The sequence below is a fragment of the Macrotis lagotis genome, chromosome 2, assembly GCF_037893015.1.
Source record: "Macrotis lagotis isolate mMagLag1 chromosome 2, bilby.v1.9.chrom.fasta, whole genome shotgun sequence".
NCBI lineage: Eukaryota > Metazoa > Chordata > Mammalia > Peramelemorphia > Peramelidae > Macrotis > Macrotis lagotis.
This window is the reverse complement of record NC_133659.1, coordinates 224,486,709-224,506,403: the sequence shown is the minus strand read 5'-3', so window position 1 is coordinate 224,506,403 and position 19,695 is coordinate 224,486,709. Positions and strand designations below refer to the sequence as shown.

The window sequence follows — 19,695 nt, the reverse complement described above, 5'->3', positions numbered from 1 at the left end:
AACATATCTGTGTGAGGCGGTGGCTAGGTGGCATAGTGGATAAAGCACCAGCCTTGGAGTCAGGAGTACCTGGGTTCAAATCCAGTCTCAGACACTTAATAATTACCTAGCTGTGTGGCCTTGGGTAAGCCATTTAACCCCATTTGCCTTGAAAAAAACCTAAAAAAAAAAAATCCATGTGAGGCTTGATTTTCTTCACATATTTCAAACATAACAATATATTACAATAATTTGAATGCAGAAGCAAATATGCGATTCCATTTATCATCTATTAATAGAAATGTAAAATAGTTTCAAAAATATATAAAACTGGGGCAGCTAGGTGGCGCAGTGGATATATATATATATATATATATATAAAACAATGTCACTTTTAAAAATAAATTTTATTTTGGAAAATGTAATTATTTACATGTAAAAGATTTATTATTAATGATGAAATAAATATCTTAAAATTTTTATCAGGTTTAATTTCCAATACAATAAATACCAATAAGTATAACCTTACATATCTCTTTTGGGTGTCCTCATTAATTTTTAAGACATAAAAAGGACCTGAGATCAAAATGTTTGAAAACTGTTGGGTTAAATGATCTCCAAGATCTCATCTAAGGCAGTTAGGTGGACCTAGAAGTAGGAGGACTTGAGTTCATATCCAGCCTCAGATATTAGCTCTGTGACTCTGATTGAGTTACTTAATCTTGTTTGCCTCAGTTCCTCATCTGTCAAATAAGCTGGAGAAATAAATGTCAAACTATTCCAGTAAATTTGCCAAGAAAACCCCCAATGGGATCATTAAGGTTTGGACAAAACTGAAAACTAAACAAGAAGAAAGATCCCATTCAGGTCTAAATCCTACGACTCCCTAAACGTTAGTTTTTTCTTATAGGAAATATGGTTAATGATATTTTTCATTGTTGTTTATCCATTTTTGAAGAGTACCAATGATATCAGGAAGACAAGATTTAAAAATGGATTTTTTTTTTTTTGGTTTTTGTGTTTTGCAATGGGGTTTGGACTTGTCCAAACTATTAAATGTCTGAGGTCAGACTTGAACTCACATCCTCCTGACTCCAGGATTAGTGCTCTATCCACTACACCACCTAGCTGCCCCAAATGATTTGAATTTAAGTGAGGTAGAACTGCAATGTCATCAACCTCACTCCTCTAAAACTATCAGAGTCCAGTGGCAAAACATTGGTTAAGAAAATTGGTGGTGGCCCCAGATGCAGTGGGAGCCTTGACCTTTTAAAGCTAAAGTCTGTCTCAGTTCTCAGTTTGAGACAACACCTATTCAGTGAATGAAGGGGTAGGTAAGATTTGAGGCAAAAAGTGACCTACTTTGCCTTCACAAAATAATTGGTTTCTGTCCAGAACAGAAACTGGTGGAGAAGTGTAGGGTGGAGGATCCATTCTAGCATAATACAGTAGAAAGAACCAAATCTGGAGCAAATTTATATCCCAGTTTAGATACTATATGAATGGTAAATGACTTTATGTTTCTGGGCCTCAGTTTCCTCATCTTTAAAAATTAATAGATTACATTAGATCTTCTAGCTCTATTATCCAATTAGAATCTGAATTTAAATCTGAATTTAAAATTCAAGTCATAGAATTTGGAAATTTTGGAAATCAGTCATAAAAGGCTTATTGTTTTCATCAGCCATCTTTTGGAGCATCATTCAATAGCAAATTTAATTATCTCCCTATGAAGGAAATTTTGAAGGCAGATAAGGATTTCCTCACTACATCTATGTGGATTAGGGTCAAATTATGTGGTGCCATATTCTACAACAAATGTATTAATTGACTTTTTATTCACCTACACATTTATAAACTGACTCTGGAGTACCTGCTTGTAGTTATCTTACAATCTATGCTCTTGTGATACCTTCTAAGAAAATTGGGAGTTTGTGTCATTTGAACAAAATTTAAAAATCATTTCACATCCCATTTTTCTCAGCCTGCTCAACTATTAATGCTTTTCATTTACCCTAAATACATATTCTAGTGTACATGTTATTTGGTGTACATAGTTATTTACATTTTATCTCCCCTGTTAGAATCTAAGTTTCTTGAGAGCTTTTTACTTTCTATGCATCCTTAGTGCTGAGCAGAGCTGCTATTTGCTTCTGAATTTTTTTCTTACATGGGTAGGGCCCATGACTGTGACTACTCCTCTCTGCCACCTCCTAGTCATAAACCTGTCTCCATTTGCCCTGGATTTGTGATCTGGGACTGGGTAGTGATAGAATTCAAAGAAGACAGCCATTTCTGCCCCATGAGTTTATTTTTTTTTTAAATTTGATTTAAGGCAATGGGATTAAGTGACTTGCCCAAGGTCACACAGCTTGGCAATTATTAAGGGTCTGAGGCCAAATTTGAACTCAGGTCTTCCTGACTCTGAGGCCACTGTGCCACCCAGCTGCCCCATATGTGCTTGTTGAAAGATACCCTGCGACTTCTTCCTGGTCCTATGCTTCCTACCCTGGTGCCCTCTTAGAGATCCTGGCTGGACCCCAGCCCTACTACCTATGACCTCTCTTTTGTCTCCTTAAGCCAATGTGAGTTGGAAAATAATTTTTTCTTTTTTGGATCAGAAGGGGAGAAGGTATGGGGAAAAGCTGAGCTGTATTTCCTTTCACTTTGCCCATCTCAACTCCTGAATCTGATTTTGAACAGCTTTAGTTCTTACAACTTGCAAATATACCCCCATCCTGCCTATTAATCTTTGAGTTTATTTGTTTTCATTTTCTCCATTAGACTTCAGCATTTCCTTTTAATTAATTTCTTTTTAAGTATCTCCTCATTTTTCCAAAATCTGAGGTTACCTTTTCCCCAATACAAATAGAGATTGATGCTTATGAATGCAATGAAGAGAGAAGAAAATGCTCTTCCCACTCACTTTTTTTTGGGGGGGGCCAGGGCTCCCTTCAAAACATTACTAAAGTTTCTGTAGGTGTTACCATGGAAATTGCTTCCCTGTGGCAAGAGATATGAAGAAGGCTGAATGGGAGCTTCTCAGACACTGTATCAAGTAATAGTTGTACTGGCATATAGTGAAGACAGTGAATCATAGCTGAGAAACTGAGGTGTGAGGAAAGACATAGTACATGGCAGGGCTAGGATTTGAACCCAAAACCTCTAAATCCTAAAAAATCCCAACTCTTTCCATGGTATCATACTGCCGCACTAAGCCTACTTTGATTCCCAGGAATAGGTATAAGAGTCCATGGTCTGGGGCGGCTGGATGGGGCAGTGGATAAAGCACCTGCCCTGGAGTCAGGAGTACCTGAGTTCAAATTCGGTCTCAGACAATAATTACCTAGCTGTGTGGCCTTGGGTTAAGCCACTTAGCCCCATTTGCCTTGCAAAACCCTAAAAAAAAAAAAAAAAAAAAAAAAGAGTCCATGGTCTGAGATGCTCAGAATTGATTAAATCATAGAATTATAATAGCACCTAGAGTAAACCATTTATTTTATAGAGGAAACTGAGGTCTTACCTGCTCTCTCTCTGCCTATATACCAGAGAAGAAAGACAGTATGGAAGGAGGAACTGGGTCTTATGAGTGGTGTGAGAGCTATACAGGGATGATGGGAGTTGTTCGTCTACTGTCAAAAGGGATGAGGCAAAATTGGTCATAGGCAAAATTTTAAAAGGTGAAGACTGTAGCTTCTCATCAGCTCATGGAGTATCAATTTTTACATTTCTGCCTAGTCCTGCTTTTTTTCTTTCCCACTTTTCAGCCTCCTTTTTTTAAATTTAAATTTATTTTTATTAAAGATATTATTTGAGTTTTACATTTTCCCCCAATCTTGCTCCCCCCCAGAGAGCACTCTGTCAGTCTTTACTTTGTTTCCATGTTGTACCTTGATCCAAATTGGGTGTGATGAAAGAGAAATCATATCCTTAAAGAGAAGTCTAAGAGGTAACAAGATCAGACAATAAGCTGTTTTTTTTTTTTCTAAATTAAAGGGAATAGTCCTTGCACTTTGTTCAAACTCCACAGCTCCTTATCTGGATACAGATGGCACTCTCCTTTGCAGACAGCCCAAAATTGTTCCCGATTGTTGCACTGTTGGAATGAGCGAGTCCTTCAAGGTTGAACATCACTCCCATGTTGCTGTTAGGGTGTACGGTGTTTTTCTGGTTCTGCTCATCTCACTCAGCATCAGTTCATGCAAATCCCTCCAGGCTTCCCTGAAATCCCGTCCCTCCTGGTTTCTAATAGAACAATAGTGTTCCATGACATACATGTACCACAGTTTGCTAAGCCATTCCCCAATTGAAGGACATTTACTGGATTTCCAATTTTTTGCCGCCACAAACAGGGCTGCTATAAATATTTTTGTACAAGTAATGTTTTTACCCTTTTTCCTCATCTCTTCAGGGTATAGACCCAGTAGTGGTATTGCTGGGTCAAAGGGTAGCCTCCTTTTTTTCCTTCTTACTGGATTCATCTACAATTTTTGACCTTCACCTCTATTAGTAATCAAAGAATTAACCCTTTCATGTTGCTCAAATCCCCAGCTTCAATTTCAGCCTCAGTTACTAACTAGGTGTGTGACCTTGGGTGATTCTCAACCTCTGCCTGCCTCAGTTTCCTCATCTGTAACAACAGGAATAGTAATTACATATTACCCAGTTGTGAAGATCAAATGAAATAATATTTGTAAAGTGTTTTTACAAATTTAAAGTACTACATAAAGGCTAGCTATTTTTTCTTTTTTTATTATAATTTCATTTTTCACAATTGCATGTAAAGTTAGTTTTCATTTTATGTAAGATTTTAGCTTCCACAATTTTCTTTCAGTTACTAGCGCATAATCTGAAACGGATCATACATGTACAATCATGTTTAATATATTTTCATAAAAGGGAAAAAACATGAAAAAAAGAAAAAACATAAAACAAATTTTAAAATGTGAAAATAGTATGCTTTGCTATACATTTCAGACTCCATAGATGTTTTTCCTTTGGATGTGGAATTGTCTTTGTATTAGAATTGTCTTTGACCATTGAACTGTTGAGAGCAATCAAGTCTATCATAGTAGATCATCATACAATATTGCTATTAATATGCGCTGCTCACTTCAGTCAGCATCAATTCATGTATTTCTAGATTTTTCTGAAATTTACCTGCTCTTGATTTTTTTTAACAGAACAATAGTATTCCATCACATTCATATACCACAAGTTCAGCCTCAATTTCTAATTCTTTGCTATTACAAAAAATATGCTAGCTATTATTATAGTCTAGAGATTAGACCTATAATTTCAATAGTGAAGGGAACTTTTGACTGAGGAAATTTCCTATCAATATTAGATTGATGCAGAAGTGGGACTTGAACCTAGTTCTTTCTTGGCCTCAAAGTTGGTTCTGTCTCTATGCTATATTGCTTCTTCATTGAAACATGACTAGTAAATTAATGTAATTTGTTATATTTCTTTGGTGTTCTTCATTCTTTTTTTTAATTATATATTTTATTTGTTTCCAATTACATGCAATGGTAGTTTCTACCAATCATTTTTTGTGAGGTTTTGAGTTTCACAATTTTTCTTCCTCCATCCTCTCCCCAAAAGAAGACAATCTGATATAGGCTTTATATAATTTGGTATATTTTTGTAAATTCAGGATTAAAAAAAAGGAAATATATCCTGAGGACTTTTCCTTGTGAATAAAAAAAGGATACATGGATACCTTCTTCTCCCCCCCCCCACTCCAAACACACACTACTTCTCTTTTCTTCAAAATTTAGGTAAGTAATTTGATTAAAGTAATTTATACCAGGGTGGGAAAAACTAAAGCTTCCTTTTTCCAAACCAAAAAGAACCCATAACTGGTAAAATTTCATGTATCACGAGTTTTCCTAGTGCCCCTTAAACAATATCATTCTTCTCTTATGTGTAAACCTTAAAGACATACCTAGATGGGTGATGTATTTGTGACTTCACTCATCAGATTCCTGGCTGGAGTCTCGGACCTAATCTGTCTTAACTTGTATCCCTCACAGAATGGAGGAGATTCTCATAGCAGAGGGGTAGATTCTGACTCCTTAAAATGTCAATAACTATAAGATTTCAGAGTCTGTATTACATATATATATATATATATATATATGTATATATATATATATATATATATACAGATATGGATAATACTAACATTTACATAGCTTTTGAAGTAAGGGCTATTATCCTTATTTTGCAGATGAGAAAACTGAAACTAAGTAACTTGCCTGGGGTCACATAATTAAGTGACTGAGGCAAGATTTAAACTCTTTCTTGACTCAAAGACCAGCATCGTGCCACTTAATTGCCTAAGGGGGCAAACGAAAACACTAATTGAGAAGTAAGGACTTTGGGTTTTAACTTGTCCCTTCAAGAACAGGGAGTTCTGGGTCCATGTGGATTATAGACCTGGGGGTGGGGTGGGGTGTAGAATTTAGAACAGCTTCCTCTTTTGCCTACTTCACAGAATTTAAAGATAGGCAGGATCTCTAAAGATTTTCTAATCAAATTACCTTATTGTCCTCTCTTACTCCTAATTTTACAGCTGTACTATTACTCTAAACAGATCCAGAATAAACTATGTTTCTTTATTGTCTCAGGGACTGTGACTAATATGTTAAATTTGCCCAGTCTATTGCCTTATATAACCCTGAGACCTTCCCTTGGTCTCCTATTCCGGGTTTTTTTTTTTTTTTTTTTAGGTTTTTGCAAGGCAAACGGGGTTAAGTGGCTTGCCCAAGGCCACACAGCTAGGTAATTATTGTCTGAGACCAGATTTGAACCCAGGTACTCCTGACTCCAAGGCCGGTGCTTTATCCACTATGCCACCTAGCCGCCCCTTGGTCTCCTATTCTGTTAAAGACACCTTGGACCCCAGTACCAGAATTCAAAACCCATCAGATGAGGGATATTGGCATCTTGGTAGCTGTGATGTGATTGGAGGGCTGAAATCACCTCTGCTCACATATTCAATATTGATAGATTATTGTTCATTTCATATGGTCATCTCACAAATTAGAGGGGATAGGTTTAAATTAAATTCTTTATAGTTTACAAGCGAGAATGTTTGTAATTGGCAAAAGGGAGCCAAACAAGTCTACTTGATAGAGGACTTATTTCTGGTTATCTAAATTTCTAGACTTAAAAAAAAATACTTCAGTAACTTTTATACTCCCTTAAAGTTAGAGCACTCTTCTGGACCAGGAAGATCACAGTGTGAGCAACTATATATCATATCAAAGATGAAATACATTTGTAACCCTATCCTATTGTTAACAATTTTCCCTTAGTCCTTCAGAAGGCACTTCCTCCAAGAAGACCCTGTATCTGCTCTCTAACACTTGAGATGCCCTTTTTCCAGCCCCTAGACACTACCGACCGGCAAGAAGTTAGGCGCTGCCACTTCTAGATCCTTTCCTCATTCAGCAACCTTTCCTTGGAAGTTCTTTCCTTTTATCCCCAACAGTGAACTACCAGCTTTTAGGTTATTTTTGTTTTCCCTTTAAAATGTTCTGAATTTTGACTCAACTACTCCAACCACTGCCTTTTTACTTGAATCCTGGCACAAATTATGTACTTAAATAACTTTTGACTACCTGAAGACTTAGTATTCACACTAATTGACGTCCCTTCGAACATTCTGGTCTCTCAATTTTATCAGCCTCTTCTCCCATCACTTTTATTTCATCTCTTCCACAAAGGAGTATTCATGCCCTAGCTGGTGAAATGGAGATAGAGTGTACTATTTAGAGTCAGTAAGCTTAGACCAAGTTACTTAATCTCTCAGGCTGTTTCCCCATTTTCAAAATGGGGATATTAGAAAATGAAGAGTAAATGAGGTAATAAAAAATGCTTTGTGAACTTTAAAGTGTTAACTAATTGCTATGATCATTACTGTCTTCATTATTACCCTCATCTATAATTGACTCCTTGATCAAAACCTACCCTTTCTCTCTACCGTCTGACATCTAAACACATTCTTCATCCTTACTGACCCCTGGTTTCTTTTTACCCTCCTGTTTTCCTGGACTTTCTTTCTCATGAACCTATTTGTGAACCACTTCAATCATACAGTTTTTCAGTCCTCAAATTCCTTGCCCTGTTGCTTCTTGTTTCCTGCTTAGGGCTTGTTCCAGTTCAAGTGAAATGTCTGACAGTTAAAGTTCAAAGTTGTAATTACAGTCTTGATTTAATACAGCTCACAGAAGTTGGAGCAGTCCCAGCAAAAGCGGATGTAATCTAAGTTTATCTAGAGGAATGGATGGAGGTGGAGAGGACGATTTTTTTGGAGGACAATTGCTCTTGAGTCAGCAGGGCCAGTCTAGGTTAAGCGTTACATTATTGGGGTTCAGAGACCTGAATGAAGGCTTGAGCATAATTAGGCTCAGGTGGGATATTTGACACTTTTTTTTTTGCAAGGCAAATGGGGTTAAGTGGCTTGCCCAAGGCCACACAGCTAGGTGATTATTAAGTGTCTGAGACTGGATTTGAACCCAGGTACTCCTGACTCCAAGGCCGGTGCTTTATCCACTATGCCACCTAGCTGCCCCTTATTTGACACTTCTAAGGGTGAAAGAACTCCTAAAACCAATCTATGGAGGTTTTGTTTTAAGGAACTGCTCATTCGTTGTTGATATCCCAGTTCTGGGATATCCACTCCACCTCTACTTCATGGATCATTTTCCATGGCCCATCCCCTTTAATATTAGCTTATTTGAAGTCCTGGGCCTTCTTTACTACACTCACTGAACTTATAAGGTGTCAAGGGTTAAATATAATTCTAAGTAAATGCACCAATTTATTCTTTCCAGTCAAATGCCTCCCCTCCCTCCTCCCCCTTATTCCCAATTCCTCACTTACCTTTATCTGTAGTTAACAAAATCCATTCGGTCATCCAAATCCACAAGATCAGAAGCATCTTCCAATTTTACCTTTTACTCACCTCTCACATCCACTAAGTTTCTAACTCTTTTTGATTCTACCCCTTCACTTTCACACCCATTCTTTCACGTCTACAACCACCCTAGTATTCACATCTTTGTCATATCCTCAGCCTGGTGTCCCTACAGTTCATAATATAGGGAGCAAATCCTGGAGAACAGGTTGGGCAATTAAGCCCAAGAGATCTGGGAGTAGCCATGTCACCACGGCCCACCAAACAGATGCAATCACAGACCAACTGCACTATCAGGCTGGTCCTCAAGCCACAGGTGAATAATCCTTGTGAAGCTAGTTGTGTAGGTCCTGAAATATCCCTTCTTAGAAGCCAGGTACTGAGGAACTGGATACCACAAAGACCTTGGCACTGACAAATAAGAAAATCATTTAATTTTGTCAACGAAAATGACACCAAGCAGCATCAGTATCTATTTTCCTTCTGCCTTAAGACCACTTCCATTTGACATTTAGACTGACATAACTTTACATTAGAATGGGAGCTCCTTATGATGGCTGTTTTTTTTCCTTTTCCCTATTTCTAACCCCAGCAGTTATTATACAGCTTTATACATACGTAGTATTTTAAGTTTTTTTTTTTTTATTCAATCACTACTTTTCCCTTTGACCATTATAACCTATCTTGGTTTCTTCCATGTAGTTTCTCCTCTAGCCTGATGAACTGCCTGGGTAACATCCCTTAGAGCACGTTTGTCATTACATTGTCAAAGCTTCTAGGGCTTCTTCACTTTTCTAGGATAAAATATAGAATCCTTTTTTTGCCTCTTAAAGTCTTTCACAATTTTGCTCACGTCTACTTCTTCAGGATTATTTCACATTATTTTTCTTTATTAAAAACTCGAATGTTCCAGTTAAACTGGCTTATTTGCTATTAAGAAGACCTGGATTTAAGTTTTTTCTGAAACATACAGAAATCATTTAAAAATCCAATGTCCCAGGAAACATTCCTAGATTATAGTGAAAGATCATGATGATTTAATTGAGGGAGTTACCTTCCAGAAATGAAAACACCAGGTTGGTCCAAGTAGACATGTAATATTTCAACAAGACAGTGGGATAAAGACAAAAATGAACAATGTTTATTCTTAAGGAGTTTTTATTGGTCATCAGGAAAGTTCCTTGTCTGGTTAGGGAATTGAGAATCTTCTCAGCAGAGGGCCCAGGATTAGAGTCCTGGGGCACAATGGTGAAAATTGGCAGATCTTAAGAGAGATGACTCAAGGGTGTGGGCAAGGTGAAAAGGTGGGGCAATCAAATTATCATCTTCATGATCTCCATGGGGAAACTCAGGTCTAAAAACCTCACCTGAGGTTACAAAGACTGTAAATCAATGGAAAGATCAATCTTTTGAATTCTAGTTCTTTCTTTGTTTTTTTTAAAGAATTCCATAGTATGTGAAGCAACTCTAGGAACAAGTACAATATGTACTTTTGTAATCCATTTTCTTTAATACAATAATTTGCTACCTTAAAAGAAGTGAAGTCAACTGGAGTTTATGTGAAAATTTTTCATTTTTTAATGAAAAACAGACTTAATGCATAATTTACACGCAGACAGGCAGAAGTCCCACAAAGAAGTTATGGGGCAGGAGCTGGGAGAAGAGAGTTTAACGCAAATAAACCCTCTTATTAAATAGAAGTTGTACTTATATGACATATAGTAAGCTATCCAACTTTCAAATGTAGTATAAAACTAGGGAAATATGTCCAAATGGTCTTCAAAACTTTTATCATCCTCAGATAAGATCAGCAACTAAAATAAAAATGAGGTATAAATGAAATAAGTATATGAAAAGTGAACAAAAAACATAACAGACATCAGTATTTTATTTTTCTAAAAATCTCTAAAAATATCTTACAGCATAGATTGGTGTTATAGAAATACTGAGATTGACTTCTATACACTTACCATTCATGGGCATTTCATCAATTTGAGTTGAATAGTACTGTTCAATATCTCTGAGAATACGGATGTCATCATTCTTTACAAAATTAATTGCCACACCCTTTCGACCATATCGACCGGATCGACCAATTCTTTAAGAAGAAAACAAATATTTAGTTATAAATATAAGGTAACTACATCAAAGAGAAAATAATAAGGAAAAAACTATTCAAGTACCTGTGTATGTATAATTCTCTGTTATTTGGTAAGTCATAGTTAATGATAAGAGAGACTTGAGGAACATCTAATCCTCTGGCCCAGACATCTGTGGAAATGAGTACTCGGCTGAAAATAAAAAACAATTTAATTATTAGCCTCAACATAAATCTTAGTTGGCTTGTACTACTTTCCCAAACAAGAGAAAAACAGGTTTTTATTTTGCTTCACTCAATCTATCACTTATGTATACAACTAACTAGGAAGACATGTATACTATCTTCCAGTTCCTATGAAATTCCAACACATTATTCCTTCCATATACTTTTCTTCTGGCTATATTATTTTAGTTTAAAATATTAATTAAAATTAAATATTAAATTAATTATTAAAACCAAATATTCATGTCTCCCCACAGGAACTTGCATATTATCTTGCTAGTCTCTGATTTTTATCTTGTAGATTTTATTCTCATTTTGCAGTAATATTTTTTCATGTCTGTATCCCTAGTGTCTTTTATGGGGCCCTATTTGTGGTATGTACTTACAAGTTTACAGAATAATCTAGGAAATAGCACCTGTGGATTTGTGTTTATCCCTTCTTATCTTAAAAAAAGGATTCCCAGTCACAAGAATGCTTTAGCCAAAAGATAAAGTGAAGATATTTTGAAGTGAAAAGATTAGGTACTGATATGTTCAAAGTATTCTCAAACAAAAAAGGCCTCCTAGGAGGTGCCTTAAATAACACTACATACCCTATATCTGATCATAGCATTTCTACTGAATCATGTTACCTTGCACCAGATCTAAACTCTTTCATGATAGACTCTCTCTCTTTTTGGGGCATGTCTCCATGCATTGATGAAACAGTGAAGTTGGCTTCTCTCATTTTTTCAGTCAGCCAGTCTACCTATAAGCAAAACAACCAGAACAAAGGTTAAGCTCATAGATACATACTGATTTAACCAAACTAGTAGAGTTTTTAAAGAATAGTTGATATGCTTCATTTAATTAAAATTTCTCTCATATGAATATTTTTAATACTATAGCATTTTAAAAAAAGAACTAATTTTATAACCCACAGAAATCACAAATGCCTCACCAGGAAGAGGAGATAGATGTCACCTACCACACATCTCACACAGTAAAAGTTAATGGATTTTGTTCTGGCATTGAAACATTTCATTTAGAGTAAATACTGAATCTCTATACTGCAAGGTTAGAGATGATGAAATGAGTTTTTGGAGAAAAGATAAAATTTGAAGTGTCTAATAAAGGAAAATTGAGAAACCAGTTTCTTCTACCCTCAAACATTATAAATTAAGTTAATAATGGAATCTGTCCCCAATTTATTCCCAATTAGACAAAATGGGATTACTGTACCTTCCTCTTGGTATTACAAAAGATGACTGCTTGAGTGATGGTCAAGGTATCATAAAGATCACACAAAGTGTCAAATTTCCATTCTTCCCTTTCCACTGCCACAAAAAACTGTTTGATTCCTTCGAGAGTCAATTCATCACTTAAAGACAAGTTAAAAAAAATTATATAGAATTCTTTAATGTTGGTCATATTTTGAGGAACTAGTGTTTCTGCAAAATATCTTACCACTAGAACACTAATTCAACTTGTGATAATTAGGTACATTATCAACTGACCTTCACCAGAAATGTTACAAAATAAAACTTTCCAGCATAACAAAAATGTCAACTTTCTACAACTTTATTACTATGTATTTTGTTCCCAAATATAAATGTATAATATCAACTGACATTAGAACTAGGTTAAATGAACAACCTGGAGAGTTCTCCCAAACAGTACATAATTAATATTAATAATTATAACAAATCGTATAAATCACTAATTAGCTAAAAAAACTATACTAACCAGGGAAAAATAATTCCAAAGTCACTTACCGTTTTACCAAGATGCGAATTGGATCAGTCATGAATTTATTGGTCATTTCTAAAATTTCATGAGGCAATGTGGCACTGATCAAAACCACCTGAGTAGCTGGAGGCAGGTATCTGTACACATCGTAAATTTGTTCCTTGAACCCTAAAAAGAGAAATCAAATCATTCAGGAGTGATAATGTAGTGTAAGTGAAATGGTTTCTATTTTTTTTATCTGTCACACACTAGCTACATGACCCATGGATAAGTCACTTCACTTCTCAGAATGCTCCAAGAACTCTTTAAAACTCTAAATTCCAGATGAATTGCTCTGCATTGGCTAAAGGAATTTGCACTCTTAAGAGCTATAACGTTAAAGAGATGAATTTGCAAACAGAAAACTAAAATAGATATGTAAAAATATCCAAATATGGATTTTACTGTGTCCCACACCAAGGTAAATCAAAAGATAATGACAAACCATCAGAAGGGCATGTTGAGTTGTTCTTTCACCTGATAAACCTCTGGTTAATTTGATTAAAAAAAAAAAAGAAAGCAAATTGGAGAAAGAGGAACCTCAATGAACTAAACATGCAACTAAAAAATTAGAGAAAGAACACTGATACCAATCTATATATATACTCCGAAAGGCCAGTGCCCCTTTTTGAACAATATTAAGTATTCACAAAATAGCTAGCTGACATTAGAGGTATATTGTACAGCTAAGGAAAAAAAAAAACTTCCTTTATTTTTGGCCAAGCATACCTTTATTAAGCATTTCATCAGCTTCATCCAAAACCAACATCTTGATAGCACGGGTTCTTAAACTTCTTCGACGAATCATATCTACCAAATCAGTTTAAAAAAGATTCCAAGATCACTTTTTTATCATTGTCACTCCATATTAAATCAGACATAAACATAAAACTTTAGCTAATCAATGAATTGAAATATCACTTAATTTCATTGGCGAAATAACTTATTAATGGCCTCTTATGGCAGTTCTGCAGGGGGTACTTAGGATACAAAGACCTCTGCTTAAGAGCTTTATAATCTATCATGAAAGACCACATATAAAACACACACAAAAACAAGCATATAGAAATATTTTACTTATTTATATTTATAATATATTTATGCATATAATATATAATTCACATATGCATATATAATAACTATAAATAAAACAAACATCTCTTTTCTGAGATGTTTTTAGGGAGAACCCAGTAGTTTAAAGAATTCTTATAAATTATTAATGAGGGGTTAATTTCCAGGCATTGTGGTATCCTGGAAAGACTGCTGGGATTTCAGTTTGGTGCTATTGTGTGACCTTGGTCAAGTCTCCTAATCTCTCCGAACCTTTTTTCTTTGGTAAATGAAGGAACCGGACTAGATGATTTCTAAGGTCCCTTCCAGCTTTTATTATTCTATTCTATGTTTGAACTCAGTTAAAAGTCTGCCTTAGTAAAGAGTGTTTGGAAGTATAAGCAATGAGTTACTAATCTCTTTCCTTGACTCTTCCACTCCCCTTTTGTGGGGGAAAGAATTGTTATAAATGTGCTTGAGCTGAATTTTGAAGAAAATTAGGAATTCTAAGAGGTGGAGATGAGGTATTACATGTGGGGCATTTGTATGGGCAAGGAATGACAACATGGCCAATTTAAATGGAATAAACAGTGCTTGAAGGAGAGGAACCTATAATAAGACTGTAAATTAAGTTGAATTGAGGGTGTGAAAGGGCTTTAATTGCTGAACAAAAATCACTGATAACAATGTTAAAAAAAAGAAAAGAAAAACATGAAGCAGGAAAATCAATGAAGAGGCTTATTATAGTAGTCCAGATTACAAGTGATATGGATCTGAAATAGAATAATGGTTAAGTATGAAAAGAGAAGACTATCTGAAAATGTAAAAGTGGAGAGATTTGTTAACTGATTTATTTATATGGGGTAAAGGATGAGGAACTAAGAATAATTTGGAAAGTAAACACTAAAGTAATAAATGAAAATAAAAAAAAAAAATCGAACCTTTAACCTCAGCCAAGTTGACAAAAATCAAGAATAGTCAATGTTGGAGAGGCTGTGGAAGGACAGGCACACTAAATATACTTGGTGCAACAGTAATTTGAGCCCAGTCTTCTAGAAAGCAATTTGAAATTATGCTAAAACACACACACACTCTCTCTCTCTCTCTCAATATTTTTATTATCAAATTTTTTTTTTTAGGTTTTTGCAAGGCAAATGGGGTTAAGTGGCTTGCCCAAGGCCACACAGCTAGGCAATCACTGTTTGAGACCCGATTTGAACCCAGGTACTCCTGACTCCAAGGCCAGTGCTTTATCCTCTACACCACCTAGCTGCCCCTTATTATCAATTTTTTAATAGCCCTTGATACAAAGTAGATGTCCATGGGAAATATTTAAACAAATTGTGAGGTGCAGGTTTTGGAGGGTGGAGCAGTGATGTGGTATATATACTGCCACTCAAGTAATAAATTATTTTGCTGAATATCTTTTTTCCCTGAGGTGACAAGGAGGGGGATATATTTGTAAATATAGGTGATATAAAACCAAATTATTACTAAAATGATTTTTTAAAATGGATCATTGATAACTTTGAAGAAGGTAGCCTCAGTTTCCCCTCAGTGTTATGATATGACTGAGAAAACCAAAGAGACAATTCAAATACCAAGTTTTTCTAGGAGTTTGGCTTTGGCAAGAAGGAAAAGAATGGATGGTAGGGATCAAGTTTTTTTTTTTATAAGGAAATTGGCATGGTGAAACATACTTACCAAATACCCGACCTGGTGTACCAGCAACAACATGCTGCCCATAATCCAGTTTTCTGATATCTTCACCAACATTTGTTCCCCCCGATACAGGCATGACATTGGACATTCATGTAATCGCCAAGAGCAAGAAGACCCTGTATACAAAGGAGGAGTGGGGGAATCAGGGAAAGAGATTAGTAACTCATTGCTTATACTTACAAACACTCTCTACTAAGGCAGACTTTTAACTGAGTTCAAACATAGAATAGAATAATAAAAGAGCTGGAAGGGGCCTTAGAAATCATCTAGTCCAGTTCCTTCATTTACCAAAGAAGAAAGGTTCAGAGAGATTAGGAGACTTGCCCAAGGTCAAATAATAGCACCAAATTGAAACCCCAGCAGTTTTTCCAGGACACCACAATGCCTGGAAATTATTCCCCCATTAGACTGTGAGCTTCTGTGAGCAGATTTTTTTTTCCTTTTGCCTTTCTTTGTATCCCAAGCAATTAACACAGTATAATGAACAGTAAATAAATGCTAGCTGCCCACCTCAATAACAATATAATCTTTAGGATGCAGCTATCACTTCAGAATCTCAAAGGCCACCTAGTCCAATACCACCCCCAAAACACAAATCCCCTCCAACCTATTCAGTAAGAGTTACCCAGTCTCTGAAGACTTCAAGTAAGAGGAAATTCACTGCTTCAGCAGAAATCTCATTACACTTTTACATAGTCCTAATTATGAGGAAGCCTAATCCTCCTTTCATATGACAACTTTTCAAATAACTTAAGACAACTATTGCTACTCTTTCCCCATCCTTCCCTAGGTAATCTCCTCTTGTAGGCTAATCATCTTAATTTCCTTTAACCCACCCACATCATATCAGTATAAGGATGACAGATTAAGAAGATTAAGAGGGCAGGTCTGCAGTCAAAGCCTTGCCTTATTGCTTACACTACCTGTATGCCCTATTTATGTAGCCTTAGTCAAGTTACTTAACATCTCTGGGTCTGTTTCCTCTCCTATAACATGAGATGGTTGGATTAGACAATTTCCTAAATCTTATGATCTCATGGCTCTGGGCAGTGGCCCTGAGAAATTCTCTGTTATTATGGTTCTTAAAATATGACACCCAGAAATAAAAATATTCCAAAAGTTGTCTGATCAGAGAAAGAGTAGTCCTAGTTCCTAGGCTCCTTATCACTCTTGATGAGCCTATAATTAAAAATTTTTTTAAAAAACTGCTTTTTGATTTTACTATCCATTAAAATCTACAGATCCCCCCTCCCCCATAACCACCAGTCCTCCATCTTGAATTTGTGAAATTAATTGTTTAACTCATATGAAGGACACATCCCAATTAAATTTCATCTTATTACATCTGGTCTAGAAGGTCAAGACCTTTTATTATCTGGACTCTGCCATTCAACAATTAGCTGTATATTCTACTTTGGCACAATCCTATACATTTAATATGCAAGCTATATATTCTTTATCGAAGCCATTAATTTAAAATGTTAACTTGTAAATGATTAAAATACAGATCCATGGGAGCATTTCACTAGACTTCTTGTATAAAAGATTAGGAGGAGACTGTCAAAAGCTTTGCTAAATTTTAGGTCAACTATACATATAACCATTTCTCCTTAACCTCCAGGCTAATAGACCTATCAAAAAGAAATAGTCTGAGGGGCAGCTAGGTGGTGTAGTGGATAAAGCACTGGCCCCGGAGTCAGGAGTACCTGGGTTCAGATCCGGTCTCAGACACTTAATAATTACCTAGCTGTGTGGCCTTCGGCAAGCCACTTAACCCCATTTGCCTTGCAAAAAAAAAAAAAACCAAACACCTAAAAAAATAGTCTGGGGTGCAGTTAGGTGGCACAGTAATTAGAGAGCTGGCCCTGGAGTCAGGAAGGCCCGAGTTCAAATTTGACCTCAGGCACTTGATATTTACTAGCTTTGTGACCTTGGCTAAGTGACTTAACCCCATTTGCCTTGCAAAACTTTAAAAAAAAAAAAGGATAGTTTAGCCCAAACCCTTCATATTCACTAACTATTGCTTTAATGGTAAATTTTAGAATTTTTCCAGAAATTGAAATAAGCACATTGGTCTTTAGTTTGTAGACTACCTTCTTCCCTATTTTGAAAGTTATATTATTTGCCCTTTAGTACAGCTGTATCTCATTCTCCAAGATGTTTCAAAGACTGTGGACATCAATTCAGTATTCTATGGACAAAAAACAATTCTTGGTTGCTTTTTAAAATTCAGTTTTAAGTTATAACTAGCATGGTTTTATGCTAAATGTGTGCACATGGTTATTTAAAGACATAAATATAACTTATAACCAGCTCACTTCTTTCTTCATTCTTGTTTTTAATGAAAAAAAAAAAGACCAAATTACTTTACAAACTAGCAATATAAAATTAGAGGTATTAATAAGAATGTAATAATTTATAGCATCCAGAAGAAATCAGAAAATGATCACTTTTTTTTTTTAGGGGAAAGAAAAATACAATCAGAAGAGAAACTCTCTAGCAGAAAGTTTTTCTAATTTCTATATTTGTAATTAAAATTACAAAAATAATAATTGCTAATTTACTGACTTTTCTTAGTGTTCTCACCTTTTGAATTTGTACTGCTAATTCCCTGGTCGGGGCTAAGATCAAAGCTTGGGTTTCTCGAACCTGTTGAAACAAAAATTTAGCACCTTCAGAGCAGGTTCTATTTACCTATTTACCAGATCTTAATATTTTAGTTATATGACTTCTAACTTTACGTTTTTATTTCCAAAGGAGATAAATTTTACAAATATAGAATACCAGATACCACCCACACCACAAACATTTAATTCCCAAGACTTAAAGTAGAACAAGAATAATTTTAAAAAGCTTCTTGTTTGTTCTTTTACTGAAAAATAATATATTCATTAAGGAAAAAACAGTACTTAATTTCTAAGATGAAAAATGTTCCGATTGAATTAGTAGATAATAGCATAAATTTAAAAGGTGATAATCTACCTGAATATCCAAACACTGAAGAACTGAAATGCTAAATGTTGCTGTTTTGCCTGTACCAGACTGAGACCTGTAAAAGAACAAGTACTTTAAAATGAGGTTTTTGGACATAAAAAAAATTCTCTATTATTTCAATGATATTTCAATAATTAAAAAAAAAAATCAATCTTAAATCCCAACTGTTTTCTTATTTCAATATTTAAAGGAACACAGAATTTTAATATTAGAAGAGACCAACTGTGACCATTTAATTCAATCCATACCCTAAAGGAATTACCAATATAACATATTATACACACAATTCTCTATTGGATAATGAATGCTATCTTATATATTAGTAGCAAACTGTCTTGGCTATCTTTTTAAAATGTCTAATTTTCTAAGTTATAACCCAAAGCTATAAAAAACATTTGAGAGCATCATATTTTCCAAAGAACAGCTTTTCCCTCTTTATTTCCTAAACACTGCTTCTCAAAAGTTCACCATTTCAGACTTCTGTGCTTATAGTTCTAAAATAAATTCTTTATTTTCAATACACACACACACACACACACACACACGAAAGTCCTCTCCAAATATAAAAATTATGGGAAAGTACTTTAAGTTAGGCAAATCAGTAATAAAAGATTTTATAAATTAATAGTTGTGTCAACTTATTTCAAATGTCAAGTGAAGCCTTGTGTGTGTGTGTGGGGGGGTGGGGGGGGGGTTCCATGTAAGACCAAAATGTTCTTTACCAGAGAGCAACTACAAAAGTAACTAAATTAAAGAGAAATATGGTTAAAATTTTATCAAAATGGAATAAATTTTCTCAGTCAAGATGCTAACAATTCTCTTCTACAATGTTTGATTTTTTAAAATTAATCATATAAATTTAACTTACTGTGCAATGACATCTCTTCCTTTAATAATTTGTTTGATAGCACGCTGTTGGATAGCTGATGGTTTT

General features: G+C 35.2%; 1 protein-coding gene across 1 annotated transcript; it reads right to left on the bottom strand.

The window, feature by feature from the left end:
- Window positions 1-10,045: 10,045 nt before the first annotated feature.
- LOC141512098 (eukaryotic initiation factor 4A-III-like) lies at window positions 10,046-19,694 on the bottom strand (the record flags this gene model as incomplete). Its single annotated transcript, XM_074220977.1, is given in 12 exon segments — window positions 10,046-10,719; window positions 10,876-11,003; window positions 11,089-11,196; window positions 11,861-11,976; window positions 12,450-12,588; window positions 12,983-13,124; window positions 13,725-13,805; window positions 15,750-15,831; window positions 15,833-15,883; window positions 18,354-18,416; window positions 18,750-18,816; window positions 19,630-19,694. Coding segments are annotated over 12 exon segments (1,059 nt in total), but the record flags the coding sequence as incomplete, so codon positions are not given.
- Window position 19,695: the final 1 nt, after the last annotated feature.